This window comes from Xenia sp. Carnegie-2017, unplaced genomic scaffold (genome assembly GCF_021976095.1).
Source record: "Xenia sp. Carnegie-2017 unplaced genomic scaffold, XeniaSp_v1 HiC_scaffold_1, whole genome shotgun sequence".
NCBI classification, from domain to species: Eukaryota; Metazoa; Cnidaria; class Anthozoa; order Malacalcyonacea; family Xeniidae; genus Xenia; species Xenia sp. Carnegie-2017.
The window spans coordinates 1,410,533-1,434,636 of NW_025813402.1; the positions used below are offsets into that span (position 1 = coordinate 1,410,533).

General features: G+C 37.3%; 2 protein-coding genes across 4 annotated transcripts; both read left to right on the top strand.

The window, feature by feature from the left end:
• Nucleotides 1-185: 185 nt before the first annotated feature.
• On the top strand, nucleotides 186-20,860 carry LOC124442357 (collagen alpha-3(VI) chain-like). Of its 3 annotated transcripts, none has more exons than XM_046992859.1 (21): nucleotides 186-344; nucleotides 812-914; nucleotides 1,316-1,848; nucleotides 2,745-3,028; nucleotides 4,194-4,461; nucleotides 5,057-5,271; nucleotides 6,937-7,270; nucleotides 8,009-8,572; nucleotides 9,324-9,619; nucleotides 10,866-11,130; nucleotides 12,010-12,365; nucleotides 12,626-12,818; nucleotides 14,391-14,650; nucleotides 15,236-15,521; nucleotides 15,595-15,837; nucleotides 16,361-16,666; nucleotides 17,160-17,334; nucleotides 17,438-17,811; nucleotides 19,133-19,470; nucleotides 20,322-20,534; nucleotides 20,630-20,860. In XM_046992859.1, the coding sequence occupies exons 3-20, from the start codon at nucleotides 1,323-1,325 to the stop codon at nucleotides 20,427-20,429; spliced, it is 5,391 nt and encodes a 1,796-aa protein (XP_046848815.1). In that variant the 5' UTR covers nucleotides 186-344; nucleotides 812-914; nucleotides 1,316-1,322; the 3' UTR covers nucleotides 20,430-20,534; nucleotides 20,630-20,860. The 3 variants fall into 3 exon arrangements, with proteins under 3 accessions (XP_046848815.1, XP_046848822.1, XP_046848829.1); XM_046992866.1 differs by having other exon boundaries at nucleotides 19,133-19,465; nucleotides 20,320-20,534; XM_046992873.1 differs by having other exon boundaries at nucleotides 19,133-19,462; nucleotides 20,320-20,534.
• On the top strand, nucleotides 20,787-24,096 carry LOC124442428. The gene is made up of 6 exons (XM_046992930.1): nucleotides 20,787-20,902; nucleotides 21,436-21,719; nucleotides 22,601-22,791; nucleotides 23,294-23,431; nucleotides 23,508-23,607; nucleotides 23,699-24,096. Exons 2-5 carry the CDS (start codon nucleotides 21,509-21,511, stop codon nucleotides 23,604-23,606), a joined length of 639 nt encoding a protein of 212 aa, XP_046848886.1. The 5' UTR covers nucleotides 20,787-20,902; nucleotides 21,436-21,508; the 3' UTR covers nucleotide 23,607; nucleotides 23,699-24,096.
• Nucleotides 24,097-24,104: the final 8 nt, after the last annotated feature.

Consider the following 24,104-nt stretch of genomic DNA (forward strand, 5'->3'; position numbering starts at 1 on the left):
ATGCTGTTTAGCTGTTTTCTACAGCCATGTCGGGAAATTTTGCCGAAGAACGGACATAAATATATTTCAAAAGATAAACTCAACTCCTCGAGAGGGAAATTCATTTTCCTTTTTATTTCAGGTTGCGTGAACCAGACTCGCCGAAGGGGGGAACCTTGCCACGTCTCAATCCAAAATTCCGCTACAGTGATCGTACATTGTTCCAACTAAGACAAGGGGCGTACAATACTTTACCCAGACCCAGTACTTTGAACCGTCGATGGTCTGATAAGTACAGTGATCGTAGGAGACCTACACAAAGGAGTGAGGGTGATGACGAGGCCGACAACAGGAGGAAGAACGAGGTTTGATAGTGTAGTTACAATTAAATGGCGTGTTGTTGCTTGGTAAAGTGACGTACGTACATCCGGGCATTGAGAAATATGGAAGACGTCATTAATGATAGGGAGGGATTTTGATGTCTGCAGGGGTAGATACGAACAACTAGGAAAGATGTCGTTAATGATAGGGAGGGATTTTGATGTGTGCAGGGGTAGATATGAACAACTAGGAAAGACGTCATTAATGATAGGGAGGGATTCTGATATCTGCAGGGGTAGATATGAACAACTTGGAAAGACGTCATTAATGATAGGGAGGGATTCTGATGTCTTCAGGGGTAGATATGAAGATGTTTCATAGGGAAGATTTTAGATATGGAAGGTGGACGAAGAGTGCCATCCTGTTCTACAAAAAAAGATGTTTTCAATGAAATTACATTTCAAGTTTTTGTAATGCCCATACCTCTAAAATATAACGCTTCAATTTTTAGGTTCCTGTATCGATAGGCGAGGCTACGATGACCGACGAAGAGAGACGAAGATATCGCGAAATGCTAGCAGCCAAACTGAACGTGAAAACAGAGGATGAGAAAGGTCCTTTGTTACTTCGTCGTTTTTTCTTTTTGTGTATTCTGGGGGTATTTTGGGTTATATTGTGGATAATGATGAACACATGAAAATCATTTGAACGAGCATAACCGAGCGACGTTTTCAACAACAACAACGTGTATTTCAGACCTTGGAATCTACATAACTTTCCTCGCCCTCTATCCATTCGTGTTCTATTATATCCCTTGTATAAAATGACGCATGCGCAGTAGTATTGTTTATTTAATATGTATTTTTATGGATGATATTTCCGTGTTAAAAAAACGTCGCTTTCTTTACTCGTGAGTCTCCTCCTAAAATAATTTTCGATTCAAATGTCGACCTGTTGTCAAAGGGGAAAATATTTTTTGCTCAAATTCAATCTCATCATGAATTTGTCACGACAGAACACCGATGGATGTTGTATTCACGTTTGGAGCCTGCGGTCCCAATGCCGACGATGTGTTTGATAAGGAGAAGGACATGGTCAGCGGCTTTCTAGAGACGATCAAAGTCGCGGATAGTTACTACGGGGTGATAGAGTACGGAGAGAATCAGGCAAATATAATGGCCAGACTGGGTGATTTCAGAAATAAAGAAAGGCTCAATCAGTTTATCAATACTATACCACGTAGCGGTGAAGGTCGTGCTATTGACAAGGCATTAGAGAAAGCGCGGGAATTGTTGCTAGGCAGCGGACGAAATGACGCGAGAAAAGCGTTGGTGATTTTTGCGAATGGAAAATCTAGTGCTCGTCTTGCAGAATTGACGAAGGAAGCGAAACCGTTACACGACGCTGGTGTTAAAATTATCGCTGTTGGTATTGGTGATGATGTTGATGATGAAGAACTGAACTCCATTGCTACGAATAAGATTATTGCTCAACCGTACGACGAAGCTGCTCCTTTGGGTCATCTTTTGGCACACGAAGTCACCGAAGGTACTGTAGACGACTACACTCTTTGCTCTCGAATGAATGAAGCACGAAAGGAAGGAATTTTAAAAATTGTTTTAAAGACAGCAGTTACCATGGTTAGTGGCCAAAAAAAAATTAGAGATCTAAAAGGAAGAGGTTTGCAACCAAAACTTTAACCCAATAGTTCCAAAAAGAACTTTTTAAAAAAGCTTAAAGGCGCGATGTATTCCGGTCAGACTATTCATCTGGTTTACAAACCAAAAAGCGCAATGAATTTCGGTTGTAGTTTGCCGAAATGCATCGTAGCTTTTAGTTTCTTAAACAGTTCTTTTATGTACTGTTGGGCTGCTGCTTTGGTTGCTAAACAGTTCTTTTTAGGTCTCTTAGGTTGGTTTGGCCGATTGCTATCTTTAAAACAATTTTGAGATTTGCCATCGCGACAAGTTCTCTACTTTACTGTTTGAAGGAATTTTTGTTATCTTACGAATTTCGTGAATAAAGAAATTTCTTGGGAATTGTTCTTGAACAATTAACTCTGCATGCGTTAATGTAATAAAAAGAATCGTGTCGTTAGGATATAGAAATTGCCTTTTAAAAATTTATTGGACAACGCAACGATCAACGCGATATCATCTGTCGTATTTACGCTTCAACTTTTAGCAAATGTTTTCTTCTCCGGTTGAGCCAATTCACAGTTTTTTCTTTCGTGTTTTGATTGGAAAAAAACTCTTAAAGTTGTATGTTGTCATCCCTCCGTTTGCGATAATTAATGTCGTATCATCTAAGGCATTAACAGAAGTTTTTGTTTCGTAATCAAAGGTCTTTTTGTTTCCCTTTTCGTAATAAAGTACGGAAATTTTAGTTCAATTATATTTGTATTAAACAAAGTATTGACAAATGCTTTGTTACTGTATTTTTAGCTCCGTCAAAGGAACTCGTGGATGTGACGTTCGTCATGGGATCATCAGGGATTGAAGGCGATATGATATTCGAGAAAGAGAAGGAGATAATTCAGTCGTTTGTTGACGCTTTGAAAAGCAACGATACGCAAATTGCTGTCGTAAACTATGGAAACGACGACGCGAAAGTTGAAGCAAAAGTTGGTCAATTTAAGGATAAAGAGGATTTGATGTCCTGTGTCAATAAACAGACGAGGCTTGGCGATGGAAAAGCTTTGGGTAAAGCTCTTGATAAAACCGAAAAGGTACGCAGTTTGTTTATAACATGTTTGTAGATGTAGATCGTCCAGGTTGGTTTAGTCCTGAGAAGGACTGTTTTTGTTGTTGTTGACTGACGTTTCGACAACCTTAGCGGTTGTCATCTTCAGAGTCAAAAAGTCATCTTCATTTTTGATTCTGAAGATGACTACCGCTAAGGTGTCGAAACGTCAACAACAACAACAAAAATCCTTCCTGAACTATACCAACCTGGACGATTAAATAAACATTTTGACTCTGAAGATGACTACGGCTAAGGTTGTCGAAACGTCAGTTAACAACAACAAAAACAGTCCTTCCCTGGACTATACCAACCTGGACGATCTACATCTACAAACATTTTGACTCTGAAGACGACTACCGCTAAGGTTGTCGAAACGTCAGTCAACAACAACAAAAACAGTCCTTCTCTGGACTATACCAACCTGGACGATCTACATTTACAAACATGTAACGATACTCCCGGGTTCAAACCATTTACTTTATTAGTGTGTTTGTAATTTAGCTACGGGAAGAGTTTTTAATCAACCTCCTAAACATGGCTCTCCCTCTTTGACAAATGTTGTTGTATCATTCCGTGTTTATACATGTAGATCGTCCAGGTTAGTAAAGTCTTGAGAAAGACCATTGGTGTTGATGTTGACTGACGTGTTGACTGACGTGTTGACTGACGTGTTGACTGACGTGTTGACTGACGTGTTGACATCCTTAGCAATAGTCAGCTTCAGAGTCAACACTAAACCTACCATCCTTAGACTGTATTAATTCTGGACAATCTACATCTACAAACATTTAACGATACTCCCGGGCACTAAACACTGTAAACGATGATTGAATATTTTTAAAAACATAGTTCAATTGAACTAGAAAGTCTTTTAAAGTTTACTTGAAATATCGTCGAGTCTTACGTACTCTTGGTAATTACGGTCATCAGATTTTCCTCTTCTTGTGGTTTTGTTTCTATTTCTTTAATCATCCTGTTCCTTTGCTACTGTGACGTCATCAATAGATGACGTCATGCAAACTTTTGAATGTAAAATTTTTGTACTCATTTAATCATCCCGTATTTCGCTAGTGTTACATCACGCAAACAATTTTAGTGTACAATCGTACGTTCTTAATAAAGATCTTTGTTTTGTACCTTTGTCACAGGTTCTTTCTGAAACTGGCCGGCCTGGAATAAGAAAGGCTGTGGTCGTGTTTGCAAACGGAAGGTCTGGGTCCGATAATATCAGTCTTGCGAAAAAAGCACGTGATCTACATGGTAACGACGTCAAAGTTGTAGCAGTTGGTATTGGTGATGACGTCAACGAGGACGAACTACAGGCTCTTGCAAACGCCGGCGTCATTATGGCGGGTAGAGATTCAGATAGTGACGTCACAGCGGGAACTATCGTGAAGTATCTTGAGATGATCTCAGGTGGGTGCAAAAAACCTCGAGTACCACGAATATCCATGAATATCCATGAATATCCATGTGCTACAACAGCAAATATGTTTGTTTATAATGTAGCCATGAATAACTATGGATATAGCTAGTCACTATGAGTTGCAAAGGAGATAACAATGGATATGGCTAAGCACTATGGGTATTAAAATGGATAACAATGGATATAGCTAGTCACTATGAGTTGCAAGGTGGATAACAATGGATATAGCTAGTCACTATGAGTTGCAAAGGGGATAACAATTGATATAGCTAGTCACTATGAGTTGCAAAGGTGATAACAATGGATATAGCTAGTCACTATGGGTATCAAAATGGATAACAATGGATATTGCTAGTCACTATGAGTTGCAAAGGGGATAACAATGGATATAACTAATCACTATGGGTATCAAAATTGATAACAATGGATATAGCTAGTCACTATGAGTTGCAAAGGGGATAACATTGGATATAGCTAATCACTATGGGTATCGAAAATTGATAACAATGGATATAGCTAGTCACTATGAGTTGCAAAGTGGATCAAGTTTGACTCACCTGTGCGATTTTCTTTATTTGTTTATAGAAGCTGCAGAAGATGCGTTAGATATTGCATTTGCCTTTGGTGCTTCTGGATCTGATGCAGATCTTTCATTCAAGAAAGCGAAGGAAATGATTAAAATCTTCATCGATTCCCTGAAAGTCCACGATACTCAATATGGCGTCATAGAGTACAGCAACGAGGCAAGAGTCCACGCTACTTTTGGTCAGTTCAACCGCAAGGACAGACTTAAAGCTCAAGTAAGATGATACGTACCTAAGACAGACCAGCAGTTGTGTGTTTAGGTCGATGAGGATAAAAAATTGCAGCAAAAATCAAATGAAATATAATTGATGTTTGAAAAATTCTGCCATCCTTAGGATTGTTTTTAAGTATTCTGTGAGAAATGCTGACTCACGTTTAAGAGTAATTAAAATATTCATACCATGATGTCATTTTGAATTAGTATATGAGCTGCACATTAGTCAACCTGGACAATCTACATCTACAAACATGTAAAATATTCATACCATGATGTCATTTTGAATTAGTATATGAGCTGCACATTACTCAACCTGGACAATCTACATCTACAACATGTAAAATATTCATACCATGATGTCATTTTGAATTAGTATATGAGCTGCACATTAGTCAACCTGGACAATCTACATCTACAACATGTAAAATATTCATACCATGATGTCATTTTGAATTAGTACATGAGCTGCACATTAGTCAACCTAGACAATCTACATCTACAACATGTAAAATATTCATACCATGATGTCATTTTGAATTAGTATATGAGCTGCACATTACTCAACCTGGACAATCTACATCTACAAACATGTAAAATATTCATACCATGATGTCATTTTGAATTAGTATATGAGCTGCACATTAGTCAACCTGGACAATCTACATCTACAAACATGTAAAATATTCATACCATGATGTCATTTTGAATTAGTATATGAGCTGGCACATTAGTCAACCTGGACAATCTACATCTACAAACATGTAAAATATTCATACCATGATGTCATTTTGAATTAGTATATGAGCTGCACATTACTCAACCTGGACAATCTACATCTACAACATGTAAAATATTCATACCATGATGTCATTTTGAATTAGTATATGAGCTGCACATTAGTCAACCTGGACAATCTACATCTACAACATGTAAAATATTCATACCATGATGTCATTTTGAATTAGTATATGAGCTGCACATTACTCAACCTGGACAATCTACATCTACAAACATGTAAAATATTCATACCATGATGTCATTTTGAATTAGTATATGAGCTGCACATTACTCAACCTGGACAATCTACATCTACAACATGTAAAATATTCATACCATGATGTCATTTTGAATTAGTATATGAGCTGCACATTACTCAACCTGGACAATCTACATCTACAAACATGTAAAATATTCATACCATGATGTCATTTTGAATTAGTATATGAGCTGCACATTAGTCAACCTGGACAATCTACATCTACAAACATGTAAAATATTCATACCATGATGTCATTTTGAATTAGTATATGAGCTGGCACATTAGTCAACCTGGACAATCTACATCTACAAACATGTAAAATATTCATACCATGATGTCATTTTGAATTAGTATATGAGCTCGCACATTAGTCAACCTGGACAATCTACATCTACAAACATGTGAATTATTCATACCATGATGTCATTTTGAATTAGTACATGAGCTTGCACATTTGTCTTATACTTGTAAAAGATTACAGTGTAGTAGCCGAATGCTTATATAAATCCATTCATTTTTAGTTAGTGAACGAGTGCTTTTTATGATCACTAAACATAACCGTGCTTCATCATATCGAGTATCATTGAAGGTTTTAAAAGTTGTTTTTTTGCAAACCATTTGTAGATTTCGTCCATTGAAAGACGCGGCGAAGCTGTTGGACTTCATAAAGCATTAACGGCCGCTTACGATCTACTCGCGAAGAATGGACGACGAGGTGCAAGGAAAACTCTTATAGTATTCACTAGCGGCAAGGCTGATGCGAGCTTAAATGAAGTAAGGGACAGCGCGAAGTCTCTTCAAGATGCTGGCATAAAGATTGTGTCTGTTGCTATTGGTGACAGTGCTGACGTAAGTCAGTTGAAAGAGATCTCTACAAATGAAGAAGTAGTTAAGTGTGAATTGACTGGAGATAGTGACGCTATAATTCACAGGGTTTCTCATGATGTTGTGAGCGCTGGTGAGTTTTTATTGTTTTAAATACTTCATGTTGTATACGTGTACTGAAGTTTTGTATTGATTTCATTTAACTTAACATTGGATAAGATTGAAATGTGCAATCTGTTCTCTGATTGCACGATTTGTTGAAGAAAAATAATCAAGCTCTGATTTCTTTCATAAAAGCTAATAACATCACGTTGTTGTGATGTACTCAGGTATAGTAACAAGATAATCATTGTCTTCAATGTTCTACCAACTGAACTACAAGATCAACTGTAGACTATGATGATATTTTAAAACACAGTTCTAGTTTCTTTCATATCTTAATATCATAGATAATAACATCACGTTGTTGTGATGTACTCAGGTATAGTAACAAGATAATCATTGTCTTCAATGTTCTACCAACTAAACTACAAGTTCAACTGTGGACTATGATGATATTTTAAAACACAGTTCTAGTTTCTTTCGTATCTTAATATCATAGATAATAACATCACATTGTTGTGATGTACTCAGGTATAGTAACAAGATAATCATTGTCTTCAATGTTCTACCAAAAGAACTCTCAATGCCTTTGTATTAAAGGACAGTTGTAGTTTACATTCTTGAGCATGAGGAATCTTTTCATATTTCCTTTTCAAAGCATTTCTGCTTCTATAAATTTCAAAGCTTTCATACTTTGTTGGATCTTGTCTGCATCAAAATCTCTCAGTCAAATTTTAACGTGATTTCATATTTCTCCCTTTGACTTTAGAGCTTAGCGGTGAGACAGTGGACATTGTATTTGCTCTTGGTTCGGCTGGCTCTGATGCTCACATGGTGTTTGAGAAAGAGAAGGAAATGGTCGCAACTTTTGTTAACTCACTCGACACGGCAAATCTTCGTTATGCTCTCGTTAATTATGGTGAAGATGCCACACTTCAGGCAAACTTTAACGATCACAAGGAGAAATATGATTTCAAGGAATTTCTTGATACACTTGCATGGCCCGGTCACGGTGTAGGCCTTGCAAACGCCTTGGAAAAGTCGGCTGCTGTTTTCAAGGACAGCGGTCGTGTCAATGCGAAGCGTGTGCTTGTACTCTTCACCAACGCACAGTCCAATGCGCGCGCACAAGATTTGCAGAAATACTCACGTGATCTTCAAGAGACGGCGGTGAAGGTTATCGTCGTTGCCATTGGCGATGACGTGAACGAGGAAGAGTTGAGTCAGTTGAATGGGCAACCTATGGTTCGTCACCAGGTTCACGAGGATTTGAACGTGATTGCAAAGACACTGGCGTGTGATATGTTGAGCAACGAAGCCGACGCTGTACAAAGTAATTGTAAATTTTGTTGACTAGGTGATATAATTAGCTCGTGTCCTTTTAAAGAGTGGTGGTGTTAGGGAGCAAAGTGGGGTGGTGGTTGTGGTGGTGGTTGTGGTGGTGGTGGTGGAGAGCTAGTGAGTGATGGTGTTGGGGAGCAAAGGGGTGGTCAATAAATGAAATCGACGTCATCATCATCCGAGATCATCGTCATCGTCGAATCGTAAATGTCGTCGGAAATATCGTCGTCAGAAATATCATAATCATCGTCGCTTTTCAAAAATCTCATCGTCGAAACTCAGATCATCGTCGTCATCGGCATCATCGTCATCATCGCAGCATCGTCGTCGTGGATCACATCATCGGCATCAGCAGGGGTGGTGGTGGTGGTAGTGGAAAGCTGAGGGGGTGGGGGTGGTGATGGTGGAAAGCAAAAGGGGTGGTTGAGAGCAAGAGGGTGACTCGATCTGTGATCCAGGGAAAAGAACAATGTTCTACACTTTGTAACTATAGAAAACAAGTGGGAGAGAATCTAAGTCCATCAGACTAAATCTAGTTAAAAAAAATGCATATATAGTCACACTGTTTCGAAGTAAAGAAGATAACAAAGTTATTTATTTGAGCAATAGGAAAGCCCTCCATCCTTGGACCTAAAATTTTCTGAAATCCCCCAACGTCAACTTCAAACCAAAACATTTATCCTTTAACACAATCTCCAAATAAATGTCTATCTTGTTTTGTTTTTTTTTTATTACTTCCTCAGCTCCAGTCCTTTCTCCTATTCCTAAAGTAAAACTGGACGTTGTGTTCGCCATTGGTGCCGCAGGAAAAGACGCCAACGACGTTTTTGAGAAAGAAAAGTTGATAGTGAACTCATTCATCGATAACTTGAAAGATAACGATGCCCAATTCGCCATCATCGAATTTGGGAATAAAGCAAGTGTGAAATCAAACCTCGGGGACGAAATGAATGCTGGGATATTGGCTGCGTCCGTCGCAGATCTGCAGAGAAGCGGAGAAGGAAAATGCTTGGATAAGGCGCTTGAGCAAGCTGTTGAGGTAGAGTTTGAATGAATGAAAGAAAGTGTTTTTTTTGACATGCTGGCTTTGTCAATCGAAGTTGATGTCTACCTAGGGATTGTTTTAGCACAAATACAATTATATACTATCGTAAATCACTAATGAATGAAATAACGGTAGGTTTCTATTGAGCTAAAGGATAGGTTTTAGTATAAACAAAGTTTATTCTATCCTTAAATATATTGACAAACTAAACTAAAACTTAAAATGCATGTAGCAATTGTGCATGTCTTTGATTTCTGATGGAATTGAATTCCAAACAGAAACCTCATCGTAAAAGAAGCTTTTCTTCAAGGAAAGCTAATAAAGGATTCTAAAGTTAATGAAGGATATTGAAAGATAATGAAGGATTCTAAAGTTAATGAAGGATATTGAAAGATAATGAAGGATATTGAAAGGACATGAAGGATATTGGGATTATGGATAAGAGATAAAATATGTAGAATGGTAATGAATAATGAAAAATCGGATAAAATTATGAGATATAAGATGCGTCGAATATTAAAATAAAATCGAATAAAATTCTCGAATATTCCATAGATAAATTATCTCGAACAATAAAGATAAACCGAGATAAATTCGAATAATAAAAATACGATAAATAATCTCCGGATAAAGGATAAGATATTATCGAGATAAATGTCATATCGAGATAATCAGATAAACATCTCGGATCGAAATAAAGATAAAATCTGGATATTCTCGAGATAAAGATATCGAGATAAGGATATTGTAAGAAATGAAGGATATTGAGAAAGATAATGAAGGATATTGAAAGCTCATGGATGTTAAAATAATGAAGGATATTGAAAGATAATGAAGGATATTGAAAGCTCATGTAGGATATCGAAAGATAATGAAGGATATTGAAAGATAATGAAGGATATTGAAAGATAATGTAGGATATTGAAAGATAATGAAGGATATTGAAAGATAATGAAGGGTATTGATAGATAATGAAGGACATTGAAAGATAATGAAGGATATTGAAAGTGCCGTTGAAGTTTGATATTAAAGAGTAATGTTTCCTAGTATTCATGAAATTTTACAAACAAAGGAATACACCGAAATTGTTCATTTTTTCGGTTTTTCCCAGCTTCGTCATCATTCTCCATTTCTCCGCGCGTCAAACATCTTCAGAAATAAAATGAACATCTTATTCCGAGTTTTTCCTAGACATCGTAGGATGTCATTGGCTTTAATGTTTTTAACGTTTCTTTCACAGGTCTTCCACCAAAAAGCACGTGCCGGCTCTAACCGCGTCCTTATTGTCTTGACGAACGCCAAATCCAGTGCTAGAACCCAGGACTTAAAGAAACATTCGCAAAGCTTGACTGATGCCGGAGTCAAAGTCCAAGTGGTTGCTATTGGCAACGATATTAACGAAGATGAGCTGGTTCAAATAACGAGTAACGAAATTCCTCTGCTGAGAATTCAACCGTACGAGGATCCTCACACCGTGTTAAAGGAGACTGCATGGATTATTGGGGGTATGTTGGGAATTTGAGATATCAGTGTTGATACTGGAGTAAGTAGAATGGCAAGGATGAGGGATTGCATGGGTTTTGGGGGATAGTTTGGGATGTTGGGATATATGTGCTGATACTGGAGTAAGTAGAATGGCAAGGCTGAGGGATTGCATGGGTTTTTGGGGATAGTTTGGGATGTTGGGATATATGTGTTGATACTGGAGTAAGTAGAATGGCAAGGATGGGGATTGCATGGGTTGGGGATAGTTTGGGATGTTGTGATATATGTGTTGATACTGGAGTAAGTAGAATGGCAAGGCTGAGGGACTGCATGGGTTATTGGGGATAGTTTGGGATGTTGAGATATATGTGTTGATACTGGAGTAAGTAGAATGGCAAGGCTGAGGGACTGCATGGGTTTTGGGGATAATTTGGGATGTTGGGATATATGTGTTGATACTGGAGTAAGTAGCGTGGCAAGGCTGAGGGACTGCATGGGTTTTGGGGGATAATTTGGGATGTTGGGATATATGTGTTGATACTGGAGTAAGTAGCGTGGCAAGGCTGAGGGATTGCATGGGTTTTGGGGGATAAGTAAGGAGGTTGAGATATAAGTGTCGATACGGGACTAGGTAGAGTGGCAAGGCTAACGTACAAGATTTATCGAAAATGGTAGAAATTTTTAGTGTGTCACTTTTTTTTCATTTTGTCTGCGTTCAACAAGGACTTGAGAAAACCCTTTAATGTAAAAGAATTGAACGTGTTCATAAAAAGATTTGAAAACAAAACAAACGAAGTCCAAGCAATGAGATGAAAAAGATATTCTCTGTGTATCTATCCATGAAGTATGCCCAAACCATGACTTTATAAAATCTTTCTAAATAGTTTGTATTTCTTTAGAAAAGCAAGATGAATACCTCGACATTGTCTTCGCATTTGGATCCTTTGGAGAAGCAGCAAAAGAAATATTTTACAAAGAAAAACAACTTATTTCATCATTTATTGACTCCGTTCAAAAACCCGACACGAGGTATGGCGTTATAGAGATAGGACCACGTGCCAAGGTTTGTGCTATGATTGGCCAATATCGTGATCACGTGCGTCTCAAACGTCACGTGAATCTGGTGCGTCGTACTGGGGATGCAACAGGTCTCGATCACGCGCTAGATGTCGCGGCCGGCATGTTTGAAAATCAGGCTCGTCCCAACTCCCGCCGCGTCTTGGTCGTGTTTACAAACGGGAAGTCTGGGGCCAAGGTAATCATGATGATATGACTTTAAAGAACCTGGGAATGTTTTGTATATTGTCGGGAATTGATGATGAAACCGAGGATCTTGGGAGAGAATGGGGCGAGAGAGATTATAGTTGGTTTACAAGAATGTTTAGTTGTAGAATTTGTCGTGACTTGCACTTGTCGTAAATGATGACGAATGAGATTTAAGAAGCAGAGCCTTCCTTTTAAATTGCTGCCAACATCAATATCTTCATAACGTTTGTCTTCCTCATTACCATCTAGAGCGAGCAAGTAAAGCAGAACTCCGAAAGGTTGATCAAAGCAAATGTAGATATCATAGTGGTTGCTATTGGTGATGACATTGACGACGAAGAATGTCAAAATGTCTCGTGTGGTAATCGTCCAATCGTGTGCATTGATCCCGAACAGAATCCTCGAGCTTTTGTTTATTCTATTGTCAAAGAGATAGAGGAAGGTTAGGCACGTTTGATGTGTTCATGTTTGTGTTTGTGTTTGTAGGAGAGGTTTTTGAACATCCTCTTATAGTTGCTGAAGTTGATCATGACTGCATAGCTATAGTTGTGTTAGAATCGTCTGATTTTTATCTTAGAATCATTAAAATCCTCTTATTGGTGCTGAAGTTGATCTTGACTGCATAGCTATAGTTGTCTTAGAATCGTCAGATTTTTATCGTAGAATCATTAAAATCCTCTTATAGTTGCTGAAGTTGATCTTGACTGCATAGCTATAGTTGTGTTAGAATCGTCAGATTTTATCCTAGAATCATTAAAATCCTCTTATAGTTGCTGAAGTTGATCATGACTGCATAGCTATAGTTGTGTTAGAATCGTCAGATTTTATCCTAGAATCATTAAAATCCTCTTATAGTTGCTGAAGTTGATCATGACTGCATAGCTATAGTTGTGTTAGAATCGTCAGATTTTTATCGTAGAATCATTAAAATCCTCTTATAGTTGCTGAAGTTGATCATGACTGCATAGCTATAGTTGTGTTAGAATCGTCAGATTTTATCGTAGAATCATTAAAATCCTCTTATAGTTGCCGAAGTTGATCTTTTCTGCATAGCTATAGTTGTGTTAGAATCGTCAGATTTTTATCGTAGAATCATTAAAATCCTCTTATAGTTGCCGAAGTTGATCTTTTCTGCATAGCTATAGTTGTGTTAGAATCGTCAGATTTTTATCTTAGAATCATTAAAATCCTCTTATAGTTGCTGAAGTTGATCATGACTGCATAGCTATAGTTGTGTTAGAATCGTCAGATTTTTATCGTAGAATCATTAAAATCCTCTTATAGTTGCTGAAGTTGATCTTGACTGCATAGCTATAGTTGTGTTAGAATCGTCAGATTTTTATCGTAGAATCATTAAAATCCTCTTATAGTTGCCGAAGTTGATCTTGACTGCATAGCTATAGTTGTGTTAGAATCGTCAGATTTTTATCGTAGAATCATTAAATTCCTCTTATAGTTGCTGAAGTTGATCTTGACTGCATAGCTATAGTTGTGTTAGAATCGTCAGATTTTATCGTAGCATCATTAAAATCCTCTTATAGTTGCTGAAGTTGATCTTGACTGCATAGCTATAGTTGTGTTAGAATCGTCAGATTTTATCGTAGAATCATTAAAATCCTCTTATAGTTGCTGAAGTTGATCTTGACTGCATAGCTATAGTTGTGTTAGAATCGTCTGATTTTTATCCTAGAATCATTAAAATCCTCTTATAGTTGCTGAAGTTGATCTTGACTGCATAGCTATAGTTGTGTTAGAATCGTCAGATTTTTATCGTAGAATCATTAAAATCCTCTTATAGTTGCCGAAGTTGATCTTGACTGCATAGCTATAGTTGTGTTAGAATCGTCAGATTTTTATCCTAGAATCATTAAAATCCTCTTATAGTTGCTGAAGTTGATCTTGACTGCATAGCTATAGTTGTGTTAGAATCGTCAGATTTTTATCGTAGAATCATTAAAATCCTCTTATAGTTGCTGAAGTTGATCTTGACTGTATATATATTATTTTCATTTAGTGAAATGTGTGAAACCCACTGATATTGTTTTTGTTATTGGTGCTGCTGGGAATGGAGCTGAAAACATCTACAATAAAAACAAAGAGATCATAAGCAAATACATTGAAGCAAACAAGGTTCCAAATACAATGTACAGTATAGTTGATTACGGTCCCAAAGCTGTTGTTCGTAGCAAGTTTGGTGAAAATAAACAACGCGCCATATTATTGGATCATATTGAGAACCTTCAACATCCTGGAGATGGGAAAGCTTTGGATAAGGTAGGCAAACTTTTGTACATGTGTATCCCTTAATTAACCCCGATATCCACCATGCCACTGCTGGTTGACCACTATAACTTTGTACATGTGTATCCTTTAATGAACCCCGATATCCATTCCATGCCACTGCTGGTTGACCACTATGACTTTGTACATGTGTATCCTTTAATGAACCCTATATCCATTTCATGCCACTGCTGGTTGACCACTATGACTTTGTACATGTGTATCCTTTAATGAACCCTGATATCCATTCCATGCCACTGCTGGTTGACCACTATGACTTTGTACATGTGTATCCTTTAATGACCCTCGATATCCATTCCATGTCACAGCTGGTTGACTACTATGACTTTGTACATGTGTATCCTTTAATGAACCTCGATATCCACCATGCCACTGCTGGTTAGCAAGTATGACTTTGTACATGTGTATCCTTTAATGAACCCCAATATCCACCATGCCACTGCTGGTTAGCAAGTATGACTTACTAACCTTCCTTTAACAAGAACCAACAGTTCTAAACTATCCTTGCGCAGTATTTCCTGAATACCATGTCATAAAGCGTACAACATTCTTATATAGGCTTTAGAGCAATCTCTGAATTTGCTTGAAAATGAAGGTCGATTTGGTGCCAAGAAAAGGGCTGTTTTGTTTACAAACGGTAATAGCGGCGCGAGCCCCGGTCACCTCAAGAAATACTCGTCTCTTTTGGAGGACGCAAATGTCAAGATTATCACGGTTGCTGTGGGTGATGACGTCAATGACAGTGAAATACGTCATGTAAATTCAGATGAAGAAACTATTGTGAAAGTGGCTGTTGATGACGAACCAGAGTCAGCGGTCTTTGCTGTAGCAAGACTAGTTCAAGGTTTGTTGGGCAACATCGGAGGTTTGTCGCAAACATTGTTTATTTGAAGCGATTCATCGATGTTTTCATGTAGGACCGAATAAAGTCAAATACGACATTATCTTCGCCTTTGGTGCCATGGGAGAATCCGCTGACATGATTCATCTGAAGGAAAAAGAGATGATTGGCTCTTTTATCGACTCGTTCGCGGCCGGAGATTATCGTTATGCCGTCGTGGAGTACGGCAGCAAGGCTTACGTGAAGGCGAAATTTGACGAAATCCGTGGAAAGGATGAGATGAAAGAATTTGTGAAGAATATCAAAAGAAGTGGAGAAGGTTTTAGCTATTTTGTTTTGAATTTTGTATTTTAAAACGTGGCATATCTGCGATAAAATGAGACACCGGATTAACGATTCGGTGGATTAACGATTTGGATTAAGAGATGTGGATTAACGATTTGAGTCAGAAATGAACAAAATAATGAAGCGTGAAGGGAATCTCGTCGTAATGCTTTGCGCACATGGCCAAGCATAGACAGACATTTTGAAGGCACCTAAAATGGCGGCATATGAAATTGTTTTTGTAGCAAGACGTGTAATTGTACAACCGAGTGTGATCTAGACTTAGATTAAAAAAAAAGACGTTATTTTAACTTTGCTGGAAGTACAAAACTCTAAACTCCGTATCAGATATCACAAGTTTAATACAAGAAGTAAACACACGTTTGTAGCAAAAACATCACCACGTGACTTATTCTTTAATAATCGCCATAGCAACATCACCACGTGACTTATTCTTTAATAATCGCCATAGCAACATCACCACGTGACTTGTTCTTTAATAATCGCCATATTTTCAGGTAAAGCTCTGGACAAGGCTCTTGAACAGTCGCATGACTTGTTTAAAAAATATGGTCGTCCAACAGCTAAGAATGTCCTTATTGTCTTCACCAATGGCAAGTGCAACGCGCGAGCCAATGAACTGAAGAAATACGCCACGAGTCTTTCCGAACTTGGTACGAAATTGATCGTCGTTGCTATTGGGGAAGAGGTCAGCGTCGACGAGTTACTTCATGTTGCTTCGAATAAAGAATCCATCGTGAGGGCACAACCAGAGGATGATTGTAGCCAGTTGTTTAACAGCATTGTACGCGACACTATTGAAGGTACAATTGGGATATCGAGGAGTATGTAGTGAATACAATGGATATTGTTGAATGTTCAAAAAATATACATGAGCATAGTTGAAATACTTAGATATGCTTGTACTATATAACGATTATGAACAAGAATATTTCTCTCGCTTGAACTACGCTATATAGACATATTACTTTGAGTCGTTGAAATTCGCTGTATAAACGATTCTGTGTCGATGTGTTTATCTTGTATTGTTACATGTTTGTAGATGTAGATCGTCCAGGTTAGTAGAGTCCTGAGAAGGACTGTTTTTGTTGATGATGTACTGATGTTTTTGATGACCACAGTGGTACACAGTGGTACACATCTTTAGAGTCATGTGAGGAGTAAAGGATGTCAAAAACATCAGTCAACATCAACACCAACAGTCTTTCTCAAGGCTGTACTAACCTGGACGATCTACATAAACATATAACGATACTCCCGGGTTCAAACCATTCACTTTATGTATTTATTATGTAGAACGACCCGTGACTGACGTAGATGTTGTCTTTGCTCTCGGAACTTCCGGTGAACATGCAGACGAAATGTTTGAAAAAGAGAAAGAGTTTGTGAACGGTTTTATCGACGCGTCCAATTATGGTGATACAGATTACGCTTTTATTGAGTTCTGCGATCCGCTAAAGCTTCATTTCAGGTAATGATCGAACTTTATCACTGTACATTTTGTTGTTGGTTGTTGTTCAATGTTTAAGGCTGAAATATTCATAATCAACAACATTTCCACATTTTTTTTCTAGTTTTAAAGATTTCAACAACAACAAAGATATCAAAAACAAAATTTGCTCGCTTTCTCGACACGGAGATGGTACGTCAATGGCCGAAGCTCTACGAAAGGCACACGAACTTTTCACGAACGACAGTCGATCTTCATCGCATAAAGTTCTCATTGTTATGACGAACGGTCATCTTAGTGGTCGTGCGGGAGAATTGAGAAATGGCGCAAAGGCTCTTCAGAAGATTGGAGTTAAAGTTATAACGGTTGCCATTGGTGATGATGTTGATCATGACGTAATACGGCAGCTGTCATGTGACGAAGGCAATGTTATTCACGTGAAAAAAGACGAGGATGTGGGATGTTTGGTCTACGTCATTACTCGTGAGGCTGTGAAAGGTGAGAGTTGAGAATTATTTTATGATCAGTCTGTGTCATCTCTTTATCTCGATTGATTGTAAGCTTTCGTGGAATACACGTAACATTTCGTGAAATACACGTAACATTTCGTGGAATACACGTAACATTTCGTGGAATACACGTAACATTTCGTGGAAGACACGTAACATTTCGTGGAAGACACGTAACATTTCGTGGAATACACGTATGTTTTTGAGGTGAAATTAGCAAGATTTTCGTGTTTGGTCATAGTGCGTATCAATTCCATATTTAATTCTGATATAAATGCGGCGTATTTATATCCATCTAAATTTGCTGAATTAAAATTCGATAAGGAGAAAAATCTTTTTTCTCACTCTAAATTGCTTCACATAAACATAAAAATAAACCTTATGTTCTTGCGTGATCACAATATACAACTGATCACGATTCCTTAAATTTTTCCTGTCGATTCACCAATGCCTTTCCTTGGTTAGATTTGTAATCATCAATTAAACATCTTTCAGACTATGTCATACACACACATTTTGAAGTTTTAACCACTTCCCAAAACAATCTCAGATTGCACGAGAATCCCTCATTTACTGTCTGTTTTGGTTTTGTTAATGTGGTAATGACACGAAGACTCTCCATGTGTACATATGGTTTATCTTTTACATAGTTATGATGTAGTGAGTTGCTTTGACGTTAGTTATGATGTAGTGAGTTGCTTTGACGTTAGTTATGATGTAGTGAGTTGCTTTGACGTTAGTTATTATGTAGTGAGTTGCTTTGACGTTAGTTATGATGTAGTGAGTTGCTTTGACGTTTGTTATGATATAGTGAGTGGCTTTGACGTTTGTTATGATGTAGTGAGTGGCTTTGACGTTTGTTATGATATAGTGAGTGGCTTTGACGTTTGTTATGATGTAGTGAGTTGCTTTGACGTTTGTTATGATGTAGTGAGTGGCTTTGACGTTTGTTATGATGTAGTGAGTGGCTTTGACGTTTGTTATGATATAGTGAGTGGCTTTGACGTTTGTTATGATGTAGTGAGTTGCTTTGACGTTAGTTATGATGTAGTGAGTGGCTTTGACGTTTGTTATGATGTAGTGAGTTGCTTGACGTTAGTTATGATGTAGTGAGTGGCTTTGACGTTAGTTATGATGTAGTGAGTTGCTTTGACGTTAGTTATGATGTAGTGAGTAGCTTTGACGTTAGTTATGATGTAGTGAGTGGCTTTGACGTTAGTTATGATGTAGTGAGTTGCCTTGACGTTAGTTATGATGTAGTGAGTAGCTTTGACGTTAGTTATGATGACAACTTTTACATTTTTCATCAGGAACTCCTGTTTATGATGAGGTTGTGAAAGAAGAAACATTTTTGCGTCAAGTGTTTTTGCAACCAAGAGTCAATCTTATACTTAAACCAAGTACATCAACGACCGAGCAGGCTCAGATTGACGAGGAAGCGAAGAGACTGGAACGAGAACAACTCGAGGCCGAGAAGAGGGCCGAGGAGGAGACTTTGAAATTCGAGGAGATAGAAAGACAATTGGAGGAAAAAGAGGAGGAAGCAAGATTGGAAATTGAGAGATTAGAAATTGAAGAATTAGAACGTAAACAGAAAGAAAATTTGAAAGGAGAAAAAGCTCAAAGGAAAAAGAAAGAAGAAGAAGAGGTGAGTATGTAATCTATAACTTTATGAAAATTTTTAAAAAAGAGCTATATCCACTTAAGAAACATTTTTTACCATATTCATTCTGTCAAAATCTACTAACACATCAACTGTCCACTGTGAAAATTTTTTTTATTATTACTAACCATTAAGATGAATTGACCAATAGGATCGACTATAACAAATAAAATGAATTGACCAATAACATCGACTATAACAAATAGAATGAACTGGCCAATAACATCGACTATAACAAATAAAATGAACTGACCAATAACATCGACTATAACAAATAAAATGAGCTGACCAATAAGGTCGACTATAACAAATAAAATGAACTGACCAATAAGATCGACTATAACAAATAAAATGAACTGACCAATAAGATCGACTATAACAAATAAAATGAACTGACCAATAAGGTCGACTATAACAAATAAAATGAACTGACCAATAAGATCGACTATAACAAATAAAATGAGCTGACCAATAACATCGACTATAACAAATAAAATGAGCTGACCAATAAGGTCGACTATAACAAATAAAATGAACTGACCAATAAGGTCGACTATAACAAATAAAATGAACTGACCAATAAGATCGACTATAACAAATAAAATAAACTGACCAATAAGATCGACTATAACAAATAAAATAAACTGACCAATAAGATCGACTATAACAAATAGAATGAACTGACCAATAAGATCGACTATAACAAATGAAATGAACTGACCAATAACATCGACTATAACAAATAAAATGAGCTGACCAATAACATCGACTATAACAAATAAAATGAACTGACCAATAACATCGACAGTTAATGACGCATCAAAATAAATTTTCAGGAAGAATTAGCGATGATGCAATTTGCTGTAGCCACACCGGAGACTGAAATAATCAGAAAAGCGCACGAAAGGACTTTGGATCTTAACGAAGCGGTACCTGAAAGCTAGTTTTCATCGTGTGACGAATGACGTGAACAATGGAAGTACGCAGGACTTTGCAAAAACGACTATCGTTATTAATACGAAAAATTTTAACCGGAATAGCACAATCAGGTGAATAACCAACTTGTTATGCTGCGTTTGTGAGATGACCTTTCAATTTAACTTTAGTTCGAAGCAAACGAAGATTGTACAACTTTTTTTTCTAGTTCAGCGTATATTGATCCAAGTTCTCAACAATACGAAGTGCAAACTGTGTATATCGACCCCAGTTCTCAACAAGAAGATTTTAGGTATAAAAGAGACGAGACTCCTGAAGTACAGACGCCATATATCGACCCCAGTTCTCAACAAGAAGATTTTAGATATAAAAGAGACGAGGCTCCAGAAGTACAGACGCCATATATCGACCCCAGTTCTCAACAACATGACGTTCGATACAACAGAGACAATACTCCTGAAATACGATACTCGTTGAAAACGTAAGTTAAGCATCCTTCTTAATGCCATATTGTCCTCGTATATCATTCTTTGCCCCTCGCACCCTCCATTTTCCTGCTTTCCATACTCCTTTATCCATCTTCTTTTTCTTTCTATCCTTCTTTTTGCCTTTTTCTTTTTTTCCTTTAGTCAAAGTACAGTTTATCTCTTCCTTTCTTAATCCTTATCCCTCCATCTCATCACTCACTTCATCTCTATTTCTCTTCTTTTCCCTTGTTTCCCCTTCTTCCTTCTTTGTCCATTATCTCTTCCTGTCCATTTATCCACCCCTTCCATCCATTCCATTCCATGTTTATCCATTTCATTCCATCCATTCCTTCATTCCATTCCATTCCATTCCATTTCCTTCCTATCCTCCTTCATTCCATTCCAGTTTTTTTATCCTCTACTCCCTCACATCCTCTCTCATCTTCTCTTTACTTCTGCATTTTTGTGCCCAATCATTTTTTTATCTTTTATTATATCTTTTTTAATACCATATACTCTACAGCATTTATTCAAAAAATTTTTTTAGCGATCTCAATTTGCCATACGAACAAGGCGAACGAGGTTTTGTACGCGATCAAATAAAAAGTCAGGAACACGAAATGAAACGTCGTTCCATGCATGATCCTCGACTATTCAAAACAACGGTAACGACTGTTGAGTCAGAGCAAGATGAAGTCTTTCCCTCCCCCCCTGAGGACGAAACAAACCAAAGCAACCAATCATCTGCAGAAATTCCCAGCGTTGAAACAAGGACCGTTGTATACGAACCTAACCTTCCTGAGAAAGGCCAAGAGATTTCACATGTCATAGGTAATATGCTCTCATTGTGTACTCCTTCTTATCCCATTTTATACCACATTATCCATATGTGCATTATATATTCACGTCCACACGAATTGTAAATTAGCATTGTGTACTCCTTCTTATCCCATTTTATACCCTATTATCCATATGTGCATTATATATTCATGTCCACACGAATTGTAAATTAGCATTGTGTACTCCTTCTTATCCTATTTTATACCACATTATCCATACGTTCATTATAAATTGTAAATTAGTAATAACTGAGGATGTGTCGAGATTTAAAACGAAACGCTACATTGTTCAACAAAGAACCTTTTTACTCTATAACTTTGTATTTGATCGCTCTTGTAATAGCTCTTTGATAGGCTTCAGGCCCGTTTCAAGCGTCGCATTTTACATGCGCCGAATGCATTTAAAAGAAAGAAAATGTTATAGAATTCCTCATTATCTTTTGTTTTAAATGCGTTCGGCTCGTGTACAATGCGACGTTTGAAACAGGCCATATGTTTAGAAGAAATGCATTTACTATAACTGCTGTAGATATAACTAAATTAGACACTTTCTGGATACGTACAAAGTTAAAACCTTCGTGGTATTTAGAGATGTATTCACTGGTTTTATGGCTTCTTCAAAATTATCTTCATCCTCGCGAACTCCGTTTTCCTTCACCAACATACCTGAAAATATGCCAAGAAACCATAAAATAATACAATTCTTGTCGATTAGAGCAGTAAAGCGCGAGATTAAAACGAACCTTCGCGTAATAAGTCTTTGAAAGAACACTTTTCTTTATAAGTTTGCGGTGTGCGGCCATCAAAATTTTTTTTTTATCAGAATTCGTTTTTTTAACCGTGATGTTTACTTTGTATTTTTCATTTGTTCAGGAGATCCTGTTGTTGTAACGATGAAAATCGACGAAAGTCCCGTATCGGAGGCACGTGCAACGCACGTGGTAAGACATACATCCACACCAGCACAGGTTGTTACAAAAACCATCACCATCGAAGGCGACGGCGAACCTTTGACGGCTGAAGAACTTGCTGAGATAATGAACATGTCAGAGAAAGAGACAACGGTAAGAATTTATGACTTGTATAGTTACCTTAAAACAACGTGATTATAAAACATCTTTATAAAGTGAAAAGTTTGAACCCGGGAGTATCGTTACATCTTTGTACATGTAGATCTTTCAGGTTAGTAGAGATCTGAGAAGGACTGTTGTTGATGTTGACTGACGTTTTTTGACAAGGTGATGACATGAATGGCGTCAATTTAACTTGGTTAGCATGACGTCATAGAGTGACGTCACAGAATATCTACATAGAAACCGACAGAATATCTACACAGAAATCTTCAGCGAAGATTTTTTCGCTTTATTATGAGGATGACTACTGCTAAGGTTGTCAAAACGTCAGTGAACATCAACACCAACAGTCCTTCTCAGGACTTTACCAACCTCGACGGTCTTCATCTATAAACATGTAACGATACTCCCTGGTTCAAACCATTCTCTTTATTGCAATCGTTTGGACGATAAAACATCCATATTGTTAAACATTCGTTTGCATTTTATGTAGACCTTGAACAACAGCAGTAGGAGTAGCTTTCATCGCGTGGAACGGATTGAAAAGGTTGAAAAAGTTGTGACTAGCACACAGTTTTGGCAGTCTGGACAATCATTTGTTGTTGAAACTGGAGACTCAGATGCCGATGCTGTAAGTTTTATAAATACAATTCCTACTGTCTAAGGATTTTATTTTCACTTTAAACCTTTATCAAAACACTTTTCAGGCGATTATGAAGGCTTTAGAAGACGCCAGACGACAAGATCCTAACGTGAAAGTTGCTGAAGTGACGATTACAAAACAAGAGCTCGGAGACGATGATTAAGGTGTTGTGTTGACCACGTGATCTTGTGTTGACCACGTGATCTTGTGTTGAATTGTTCAACAACCAGCTCAAATTATTTTACGCGTTTTTAGATTACCTGAAAGAAAGATTCAAAAGTATTCCTCCCAATGGAGTATATTCATTTTTTAATAGTAAAAGTTAGTCCAACATGATGTATTATATACATGTATTCTCTTACAACAGACTCTAACGTATAGATTCTAACTTATTCCTTCTACATATGACCGAACTCCCACATGTTTAAAGTCAATTGTCTTTCTAAGGTAGCTTTGAATACCTTCTGATATCTTTTGTAATCATGAGTAATCTGATATCTTTTGTAATCATGAGTAATCTGATATCTTTTGTAATCATGAGTAATCATGATTAATCTTTTGTAATCATGATCAAATTAGTAAATAGTTAGAATTTAGGAAGTCATGATTGTTTACGATAGTTATGGTTTTAGTAAAGTATTATTTACTGTTCATCTTGTTA

Bases quoted from the DNA above. Each gene is read 5' to 3' on its own strand.
- LOC124442357 (XM_046992859.1), top strand. From the start codon at position 1,323: ATGGATGTTGTATTCACGTTTGGAGCCTGCGGTCCCAATGCCGACGAT. The intron at 17,335-17,437 runs GTAATGATCGAA...TTTTTTTTCTAG, and splicing joins CCGCTAAAGCTTCATTTCAG to TTTTAAAGATTTCAACAACA. The intron at 17,812-19,132 runs GTGAGAGTTGAG...ATTTTTCATCAG, and splicing joins TACTCGTGAGGCTGTGAAAG to GAACTCCTGTTTATGATGAG.
- LOC124442428 (XM_046992930.1), top strand. From the start codon at position 21,509: ATGAAACGTCGTTCCATGCATGATCCTCGACTATTCAAAACAACGGTA. The intron at 22,792-23,293 runs GTAAGAATTTAT...CATTTTATGTAG, and splicing joins TGTCAGAGAAAGAGACAACG to ACCTTGAACAACAGCAGTAG. The intron at 23,432-23,507 runs GTAAGTTTTATA...AACACTTTTCAG, and splicing joins GAGACTCAGATGCCGATGCT to GCGATTATGAAGGCTTTAGA.